The sequence below is a fragment of the Camarhynchus parvulus genome, chromosome 6 (assembly GCF_901933205.1).
Source record: "Camarhynchus parvulus chromosome 6, STF_HiC, whole genome shotgun sequence".
Taxonomy (NCBI): Eukaryota; Metazoa; Chordata; class Aves; order Passeriformes; family Thraupidae; genus Camarhynchus; species Camarhynchus parvulus.
This window is the reverse complement of record NC_044576.1, coordinates 33299131-33310174: the sequence shown is the minus strand read 5'-3', so window position 1 is coordinate 33310174 and position 11044 is coordinate 33299131. Positions and strand designations below refer to the sequence as shown.

The following is an 11044-nucleotide window of genomic DNA, read 5'->3' as shown; positions in this document are numbered from 1 at the left end:
CTTTGCATTATTTTCCAACCTTTTGGAGTCTCCCTGCACTGAGATTGACTTCATGGACAACTCACCCCACGTTTTTACCTTAGGGACCCACAAATTCTGACAAATTATTATTCAAATGTGGGCTAAATGGTCGGGAAGATCCTGACATCAGGATTAGAAAATGGGAATTCCTTTGCATTATTCCCCAGCCTCTGGGAGTCTTGCTGTACTATAAATCAAACTGAACCCCAGTGTATCATTTCCAGGCTGAATTTCTTCAGGCTCTTTCCATTTGGATGGGATCTCAGGAATATACCCTTCCTCAGCTCCACTTTCAGTACCCAACCTTGAGTGTTTCTTCTCACTGAGACTCACAAGTGAGGTTCAGCCTTTAACCAATCTCGTTTCTGAAGCGCATCATTTGCTGTACAAATAAATACAGGAGTGCAGCCATGGGAAGACAAGAACAGCCAATGGCACTGTGGGGATTGGGGGCTCAGGAATTTCTATCCCAAACCTTTTCCAGCCAGGCTGGAATGGAAGGAGATCTAGGGACACCTTCCCATCCCCTTGCATTGCTCCAAGGGGCAAGGAGATTCTACTGGAATGGGATAAAATAGTGCAAGAACAGCAAGGAAAAGCTCAGGTTAAGCTGCTTGTTTGAAATTAGGCTTTGATGCTGCATGGCCAAAGCCCTGCTGGACGAGACAGAACTGCTGCATATTTGTTATTTAATTAATTACAGATTCACCCCTTTGTGCTCATTAAATCAGAGATGCTTTTGGAAGAGTGGGAGAGATAAATTTGGTAATTATTCAACATTCGGGTGCCCTGTGATTTTGGGGATTTCCCAGCCGCTGGTCAGGGCTGTAATAAGTTATATTTTCTGGCACCAATTCTATTCTCAGCAGTACTTTCAATAAAAATATATCTCTGTACACAACTCTAAATCTCTTAAAGAAAGTTCTTTTTTGATAACATTTCTGGGAGGGTAAGAACCTGGAGGAAGTTTTGCTACAATACTCAAAGTTTCTGGCATTGAACTGTTCATAAAATGTTTGTTTCCAATTTTTACTTCGTAATTATCCTGCTGAGTCAAATCAAGTAATAAGAGTTCATCTCTTATTTTAAAGAAGTGGGAAATTATGCAGGTGTTTATAGAGAAGAGATGCTTTTAACCTAATTTCTGGCCTTTCTCTTCAAGTAGGCAAGTTCAGGTGCTGCAAAATATAATTTTCAAATAAGCAAAATATTCTAAAAATCACATTATTGCCTTTCTAAGTCAACTTAAACATTTTTTGAAAAATAAATGAACAGGGCTTTGAAAATTCTGTTAATTCAAAACTTCAAATCTGTATTTCTACTGATTTTTTCCTCTGGACAGTAAGACTCAAAATCCAACAAAACCTGGAGGCTCTTTAAAACAGCCTGGAAAAATAAATATCTGTTTTCATGATGAATATATTTTTCTGGTGAACAAAATATGTTTAAACATGCACACCCAAATTCACTTTTTTTAGGATGAACTGTAAATCACCTGTCAAAAATTCAAGAATTGGGAGATAACGTTGTTGATAAATATTTATGAGTAGCAAAATTCCAAGGAAAAAAAAAACCAAAAATTAATTTTTTGTTATTTAGAATAAAGATTTCTATCCCATCTTACAGTGCTATACAGTATAGGAACATTATATTTTACTTTAGAAGATATTTATATTTAAGAAACAACTTTATACAGCAAATGCAACTTTTAGAGCCAGCACAATGTTGTATTTACAGTTCAGTCAACAATCCAAGTGACATAGAATAAATTAACATAATATACAACTATTTATACAGACAAATTAAAAAATAAGGCAGAATTCTCATTTGAAATTAGCATAATCTGAAAAGATGTCGATGAAATCTTGTACCACTCTGTAGCAGAATTCATACTGTTCCTGGAAAACAAGGAAAAGAGATCAAAAAGTGCTTTTGGTTATGCTAAAAAACCTGAATTCTGCAAATCCCAGTGGGAAATTCAATATATCCTAACTGGGACCAGTAGCTGAGGTCTGTTCTGATTTCTGGTTATTATTTTAAATAAAACCAATAATTCTGATTTCTTTGGTCGGACACAAGCTGATCCTTGCTCTTTAGTTCAAATGATTTCCTGAGCTTTTTGGTTCTTAAACTGAATCAGTTCTTAGGCCTGGCTTTTGATTTAAACCCAGCTGCTCACAGCAGAAACTCCTGAGCACTGCCCAGGGATAATCAGGGAATCAGAAACTCCCAGGATGGTTTGGGTGGGAAGGGACCTTAAAAATCATCCCCTTCCAACCCAGCCATGGCAGAGACACCTCCCCCTGTCCCAGGTGCATAATCCAATTCCATTTCTTCATCCCTGTTCTTCCTGGCTGTGGGATGGAGAGAACATCTCCCTGGAAAAAGCGTTTGAGGGAATTGTTTGTAAGAGGTTTCAGATTGCTGAATGAAAGCTGCTGTGGAAATCAAGAATATCAATATTTTTATATATTTTCAAGTTCAGAAAAGTCTCAAAAAACTTTTTAATGGTTACTCAATAGGGAAAAGCATCTGGACCAAGCTTCAAAGAGTATCTGTAGATGACCTGAAGGAAAACTTTAAAGATTTTAAACAAGTCAGAGACATTTCCAAAGATTTCCACATCCCTGGGAGTGCCCAAGGCCAGGCTGGATGGGGCTTGGAGCAGCCTGGGACAGTGAAAGGTGTCCCTGCCCATGGCAGGGGTGGGGTGGGATGAGCTTTAAGGTCCCTTCCAACCCAAACCATTCTGTGATTCCAATTTATGCCCAGACATTTTCAGGTAAGAAAGAACAACTGATAAATAGCTTGAAAGCCATTTACTTAATATATTTTATCATCTGCAGCACTCAAAATATGTTTACTTTCACTGCCTCAAGTTCCTACAAGACAGGAATATTTAACCAAATTGTACTTTTTAGACATGCTCTAAAACCCCCTGTAAAACCCTGATTATGCCTTGTACACATCCACCATGCATCATTTATGCCAAGCTGCAAAAAACCCCTTTTATTCTCCTTTCCCAGGAACATTTACAGACAGAACTCCCTCCCAAAGGCCTGGTAAATCCCATACCAGTGTTTGCACCATGTGTGGCCTCTGCAGCCTCAAGCTCTTCACAGCCTGGAACACGTCCAGGAGCCCCTCAGCCTTGACCCGTTCCAGGATGTTGCTCAGGGCTATGAAAGTTCCCGTTCTCCCTGCTCCAGCACTGCAATGAAAACACATTCGTTTGGCATGAAGTGGCATAAAATGGATAAAGATGTTGGAATCTGAAATGCAAAGCAATTCTCAGAACTTTGGGCCTGTAAGCCAAAGTTTAGGATTAAACCCAGGATTTGATCTGAGACCTTGGAAAAGGCTTCCAAACTCAGGCGCTGGAAATGAGAATGTGGATTTGTAATTTAAAGCAGAGACATCTTAAACCAAGTAAAAGGAAGTTCAGAGTTTTAGAGTTTAAGATATAGAAACAAATGAAATTAATTACAGAGGTAAAAAGGAATTTAGAATGCAGCATTGTGAGTTTGTGTGCCATAACATGACTGGCTAAGAAAGCTCACACTGTAGCATGGGTCCCTAAGATGAAATATTTAAGGATTGGGTCAAAAACACAAATATCCTTGTTAGCAGTGTTTTATTGGTCAATAAATCCTTAAAAGGTCTTGTAACTGAGGGTCTTGTGACCTTCTGAGCCATGCAATGAAGATGTGAGCCCAACTCACCCTTCCTGTCTATGCAGAAATTAAGAAAAAATAAATCAAATCATCTAAAACAATTCAGAGGTCCTGTCTCTACCTCATTCACAATTCCTTCCAAAACCGCCACAACAGAGGAATGCCAGGGGCACAGAGCAGCCAAGCTGAGGCGCAGAGGGGCTCACCTGCAGTGCACAGTGATGGGGTGGTTCCCTGTCTGCTGCTGCTGCTTCTGCACGGCTGCAATGAGGTCGATCATGCCCTTCCCTTCGGCAGGAATCCCGATCTCCGGCCACCCGTGGAAGTGGAACTGCCTGACCAGCCTGCTCTGCTTCTCCTGGTTGCTCTGCCAGCAGGAAAACACCCTTCAGCCACTCGCCACTCCCAGGTGCAAACACAATTCCTGCCTGGAACATCTGCAGCAGCAATTTTGCACTGCAGAATTTACAACCTGGTCCGCGCCATATTAAGGACCTCGGTGATTTTATTCCCAGTGATATTCCATGATTCTATCCTGGCACCTCTGTTTCTAAATCCCCCACCCACTGATAATTTCCCCCTCCAATTTTCCTTGGGTTTGCACAGCTGTTTCCTCTGGGAAGGACTTAGGATACACTGCAAGTGCCCATGGCCAGGCTGGACAGGGCTTGGAATAACCTGGGACAGCGGGAGGTGTCCCTGCCCACGGCAGAGGGTGGAGGGAAATGAGTTTTAAGGTCCCTTCCAAACCAAACCCAAATTTAGTGAAAAATCTTGAATCAAATTTTCTTTGATACCTATGTGGGAGATGGCAGAAAAATGTAGGAATAACAGCAACAACAAAACAGCTTAAAAAACCCCAAAACCCACCCCCCATTTTGCAACCACCTGTTTCACTGATCAGAATTTTCAGAGACTTTAAGCAAAATTGTTTCATATAAGCTTCCTCTTAATGCCAGCTTTTGATTAACCACCTTTGAGTTTAGACAGAAATCCCAGAATTTAAGATACATAACCAGATTTTAAAATGCCTTCTGATGGGGGAAAAAACCCAAAAAACCGCTGGCATTGTAAAGAATTACCGGATTATATGTAACCAGGAAGTCCCTCACACTGATGGCATCCATCAGGCTGTCACTCTTGATTTCCACCGTGATCTCTCCGTGAGTCACAGAGCCCTCTGATGGCCAGTACTGGCAGCATTTCTCCTGCAGAATGCAGAGAATTGCAAATATTCCTTGATTTATTTCTCCCAGTTATCTACATTGTCATGAATCTCTGGCGTAAGAAGTGACATCCAGCATAATAAGTTTGTTCTAAACACTAAGAATACAGTGATAAAATATTTCTTGAATGGAAACCATCTTGATGAAAAGGGCTCAGGAGGCCCAGATAGCAAATATTGCTTTAAAACAGAGTAGAGTAATAAATGGAATTCCTGAAAGCAAGGTAATGTTGGTAAAAACCTCCCAAAACCACCAAAAAAATCTTTTCACGACACCCTTGTTGAACCCAGAATTTTCAAGCTGCAGCACAGGCCTCATTAAGTAATTAATGACATTAATTCTCATATTTTAATTAATTAATTAATTAATTCTTGTATTTTAATCAAATTAGGACAGGCTCAAAATGAGCAATGGGAGCTTTTACTGGGACAAATGGGATAAAAGTTTACACAAAAGTTTGTTCCCAAATCCCAAAACTCTGTCTCATGTCAGGCATCCCTTGATGCAAACTGGAAGCTTTCAAAAATCACAATATTCTGCAGTTTTTCTGTCTTTCCTGACAATTCCAGGAAAAGCAACAACACTGCCTCACACCAAAGAGTGAAGCAAGTGCTCATTTTAGGAAAAGCCAAAAGAAATTCAGATTGCTGGAATTTTTAAGCAAAAAAAAATTGTTTCTCCAGTATTGATGCTCGTGGTTTGCAGGTGGGAAGGGGAAGTGTGGGGCTGCAGGTGGGCACGTGTCAGATCCGGCCTTATTCTGACCCACAGATGGGGTAACTGAGAGGCCTTTTAAACCTTTTATTCCATTTTCAGTCTCGTGTGAAGGGTGAGACAATACAGATGTTGGAATTCACACCGTCACAATCAGAAGCTATTTCCTAATTACAATACATTATAAGTGTTTCTTGGCCTATCAGCATTTGCCCCACCATGCTGTAAATGCCTTAAAGCCAATCTAAAATTACCCCTCATGGGCTGTGGGAGAGGTTTTACAGTGACTTCTGTCAGCCAGAGAGAAGTTTGATCCATGTTTACCCCGACAGAATTTCCTACCAAGGTCGTTGACATAGAAACCAAGAAAGAAAGAAGGATAAATAAGAGAAACCTGCAACTCTATTCCAATGAGCTCTTTGTCTTTCCTGACCAATGAGTAAAGTGTAAATTTAAGAGTTTTGTAAGAATGTATAAAAAGCATGCATGCTAGAATAAAACCAGTTTGAACCCTTCTGAAAATGGAGTGTGTTGCTTTGTGTTGTCTCCATCTCAACTACGACAGTGGCTCCTACTGCAATGCATCTTTCATGGTTCCATTTCTCCAAAGTACCCAGTCTTATTTGCAAGTCCATCTTTTGAAACTTGTTTCTACTTCCATTTCTCCCTCAACGATGCCTGTCCTATTCCATGGCATCTCTAAGTCAGCATTTCCCATCTCAAGGTCTGCACGCTGTGTGAGCCTTGTGCCAGGCTCTGAGAGCTCTCTCCAGACCCATTTCCCATTCCCCACCTACCTGCTCCCTCTCCTGCACCTCGGTGAGCATCACGATGGTGTGGCACTTCCACTCCCACACCATCCTCCAGAAATCCTCCACCGTGTGAGGGAGGGGGCCCTGGGTGGCAATGAAATAATCCTTCTGCCGATAGCCCTGTGGGAAGAGAGGGGTCACACAGGGACAGGAGGGGGGTCACAGGGACACCATGGCTTAAACGGGGGCTTCTCCCCCGGGAACAGCCTCAGGCTGCACCAGGGAAGGCACAAGTTGGGTATTAAGGGGAAATTTCCCCACAGAAAGTGTCAGTGAGTCCCCATCCTGGAGGGATTTAAAGCCATGTGGAGGCGGCACTTGGGGACACGGGGCAGTGCTGGGGGGTGGTTGGACTCGATGGGCTGAGAGAGCTTTCCCAAGGTTCTAAAATCTCCCCCAAATTCACGATTCTCAGGTGAATTTCTCCAGTCATGGCTGAGGGGATGGGATGCTGCAGGACCACATTTCACAAGATCACAAAAGCAGCTCCCAGCTTCCCTCTAGAATCAATTTCTGCCTCAAGTTTTGAGGTCCAGTTTAATTTCACAGAATCAATGAGGTTGGAAAAGACCTCAGAGACCACAGAGTCCAACCTGTGACCCAACCCCAAGGCTCTGAGGGCACATCCAACCTCTCCTTATTGCCATGCAGGTGTGATCTGTGTGGAATCCACAACCCTCAGTCACTAACGTGGTTTCACTGCTTAAGGACATGATTAATGCTCATATTTCAACAAAAACAAGGCACAGTCCCGTGTTCAGCTTCCAATGGGAAGCTGGGAAGAAAGCCTGGAATTCATCCAGCTCTGCCCAAGTAAAGCCTGGCTGCCAAACACTGTCACAGCTTTCCCTGTGCTCAACACTGACTTCTCTGTTTCTCAGAAAAGCAAATATTTACACCTGTTAACCTGACCCAGATAGTGGAATCACTGGTTGTAATTGTGCAGCTGATTTGTTTGGTCAGAATTGAATAAAAGGTTTGGTTTGTAAGTCTAACAACAAAGTTTAAATTGCAAAACCATTTAAACTGAAATTAAAAACACCAGATAAGAAATGCACTTGGAAACTCCCATAAACAAAGCTCATGTTCTTTGCAAGCCAAGCTGATTGTGCCTTTTTAAAAAGACCTGTCAGCAGCAGCAAAATCTCAGATTTGAAAAGGAAATGCATGAAAATGTTGTATACTTACATCTATGAAGGAAGCATTGATGTAGTCTGTGTACTCCTGCCCTCTTTTCATGGACAGAATCACTCTGTTAAAATCATCTGGGGGGGAAAAAAAGAGTCTGGGCTTAGTTTTGAGTCCAATAAAAAAAGTCTAGTCTTAATTTTGAGTCCAGTCTTACTTTTGCCAACTGCACATGGAACAACAAACCCCACCCAATCTTTTCTGTGAAATGTTCATTTTCAGGTGCAAACACTCCAGTGCTGCTCAGACCGTGCATGGAACCACACAGAACAGGGGGGGTTTAACAGGTGAAACTGCTGAGTTATTTAATTCAAAATCCCTGACTGTAACAGATTTTAGGGTGAAGCCCAATTCATTGGATTTTTTACAGATGAGTTTGTAAGGGGAGCTGTGCTCTGCCAGCACACAGATCCAGAGTGTGCTCCCAGCCAGGGATTCCCGGCACTTTCCCTGCAGAGGAGGAGCTGGGCTCTTACAGGGGATGATCTGGATGACTCTGGCTTTCTTCATGTTGGCTGGGAGGTTGCCAGTCCTCATGTTCTCCTTCATGATGCGCACGTTGGTCAGCTTCTGCAGAGAGCACAGGGGGTGAGCACAGGGCAGCAGTGGGGCCCAGCACATCCTGCAGAGCCTCTGTGGGGTAAAAAATCCCTGCCACACTCACAGGGAGCCTGCAGCCACTGCACTGTCCTGGCTAGAGAAACTGAGAAGGAGTAACAGTCACAGCACCCCAGAATGGGTTGGGTTGGAAGGGACTTTAAATCCCATCCAGTGCCATGGCAGGGACAGCTCCCACTGTCCCAGGCTGGCCTAGGACACTGCCAGGGATCCAGGGATCCCTGTGCCAGGGCCTGCCCACCCTCACAGCCAAAAATTCCTTCCCACTATCCCATCTAATCTTCCTTCCCTCAATACTGTTGGTTTTGGAACTTGTTGCTCTATCATCAAACTTATTTTTACATCATTTTCTTTACCCAGTTCCCAAGTTCTGGTTAAATTAGTCCTTTAAAACAAAGGCACAACTCCAGCTAACACCCAGATGTCAATTAATACTTCAAAACTGTACAGAAAATAAATATTTTACCATAAGGATAATCATTAAAAAAATTCTAACTGTTCCTTCAGGGAACTAAAATCATTTAAACAATGATCACACACAGCTAGTGTGGTTTTCTTCATCTGGGGTTTCTCCACTGATAAGAAATGGGGTTTTTTGGGGGTTTTTTTTGAGGTTTTTCTCCAGCCCTGTACATTGCCTGCTGTCAGATACCTCAGAGTTAACAATCCCACTGGGATGCAGATCAGGAGCACCTAATCCAGCTTCCTCTTCCAGCATTATCTGATCTGGCAGCCTGCACCACACCCAGAGAATCACTCCACTTCTCTTTTATAAACAAACAAAAAGCATTTAGGGAAAGGCCACGGAATGACACAGCTCTGAATGAGGGAATGAGATTAAAATCTGAATTTAGGGAACAGGATGTTCAGCAAGGCCCCATTCACAACCACCACCAAATAAAACAACTCCTTCCCTTTTATGCACCTTTAAGGTTACACTTTTATCCTCTGGGGTTACATCTTGGAAATCCCATGGGAAAGACTTCCATACTTACTTTAAATTCCTCTTCCAGGCCTATTTTGACCAGGTTTGGGGCTGCATTTTGGGAAGTCTGCAGGTGTTTTTCCAGGGATGACACATCCAGCTCCGTGTCACCATAGAGGTAGTACTCGAGTAAGGCTTGGTAAATGAAGGAATATTGCATCTGGAAGGGACAGAGAGGAAGAGGAAGGGGGGGAAATGAGGAATTCTGGGACTTATTTAAAAATCACAGAGTGGTTTTGCTTGGAAGGGACCCTAAAGCCCACCCAGTGCCACCCCTGCCATGGCAGGGACACCTCCCACTGTCCCAGGTGCTCCCAGCCCCAATGTCCAGCCTGGCCTTGGGCACTGCCAGGGATCCAGGGGCAGCCCCAGCTGCTCTGGGAATTCCATCCCAGCCCCTCCTCACCCTCACAGGGAATAATTCCTTCCCAATATCCCATCTAAGTTCAAAACCACTGCTCCTTGTCTTGTCACTGTTCGGTGACAATCTTCTAATTATTAACATAACAATAATTAGAAATTATTATGCTAAACCAGAGTTTTCTTGTTTGCTCACATTTCCACTCAGGTTCTCTGACATTCCACTCTCGTGTGCATGGAAAAATCTGGAAATGACTCTTAAAAATTAAGTGTGGTCACACAGTGATCACACAGTGATCTTCTCCACATTTATCTTCTGCCCCAACCCCACATCGTTCACTGAGCTTTGTGCATTTTTGAATTAGAGAATCCCAGAATGATTTGGGTTGGAAGGGACCTTAAAACTCATCCATCCCACCCCTGCCATGGGCAGGGACACCTCCCACTAATCCCAGGTTGCTCCAAGCCCCTATTTCCCAATTGTCCAGCACGACGGAGTGGGAACACAGCAGCATTTCCCTCTCTGCCCAGGAAAAGCTGGAATTCCGGGTGGCTGGAGTGCACTCACATCAGTCTGGACCATCTGGGGCCGCTGGTTGCGGATCCTGCAGACGAAGTCAAAGACATCCACCCTGTGCTCGGCGTGCATCATGTCGATGATGGCGTCGATGACGATGAAGGTGCCCGTGCGCCCCACGCCCGCGCTGGGGAGGGACAAACACGTGGTCATCACACACCCTCTGCACACAGAGACACTTCTCTCACAGGATTTTTCCTGTGAGAAAGCTCAGAGGAAAGAATTAGAACAATTCTCATCGCCACTTGCTGCACCTGTTGTTGGGCACGTGTGTGTGGCGGTGTTTGAGGGTCCCCAGCACGAGGGAAGAGATGAGAATCTTGAATGTTTCAGAAGGCTGATTTATTATTTTATGGTATATATTATATTAAAAGAAAGTTATAAACTATAGAATTATAAAACTTTAGAATTAGAACAATTCTTATCTCCGCTTGCTGCACCTGTTGTTGGGCACGTGTGTGTGGCAGTGTTTGAGCGTCCCCAGGCTGAGGGGAGAGATGAGAATCTTGAGTCCATGTTTCAGAAGGCTGATGTATTATTTTATGACATATATTAAAAGAAAATTATATACTAAAACTATAGAATTATAAAACTATAGAATTAGAACAGTTATTATCTCCACTTGCTGCACCTGTTGTTGGGCACGTGTGTGTGGTGGTGTTTGAGGGTCCCCAAGACAAGGGAAGAGATGAGAATCTTGAATGTTTCAGAAGGCTGATTTATTATTTTATGGTATATATTATATTAAAAGAAAATGATAAACTATAGAATTATAAAACTATAGAATTAGAACAATTCTTATCTCCGCTTGCTGCACCTGTTGTTGGGCACGTGCGTGTGGCGGTGTTTGAGGGACGAGAGAAGAGATG

At 43.1% G+C, this 11044-nt stretch overlaps 1 protein-coding gene across 1 annotated transcript in view; it reads right to left on the bottom strand.

The window, feature by feature from the left end:
• Window positions 1-214: 214 nt before the first annotated feature.
• Window positions 215-11044, bottom strand: part of PTPRE (protein tyrosine phosphatase receptor type E) — a 36757-nt gene continuing 25927 nt past the window's right edge. Inside the window, exons 12-20 of the mRNA XM_030951766.1 lie at window positions 10167-10302; window positions 9249-9398; window positions 8112-8205; window positions 7636-7712; window positions 6433-6567; window positions 4778-4903; window positions 3902-4062; window positions 3097-3232; window positions 215-1919 (exon numbers count right to left, since the gene is read on the bottom strand). Of these exons, the coding sequence (XP_030807626.1) occupies window positions 1845-1919; window positions 3097-3232; window positions 3902-4062; window positions 4778-4903; window positions 6433-6567; window positions 7636-7712; window positions 8112-8205; window positions 9249-9398; window positions 10167-10302 (1090 nt within the window). The 3' untranslated portion in view covers window positions 215-1844. The remainder of the gene's footprint in view (window positions 1920-3096; window positions 3233-3901; window positions 4063-4777; window positions 4904-6432; window positions 6568-7635; window positions 7713-8111; window positions 8206-9248; window positions 9399-10166; window positions 10303-11044) is intronic.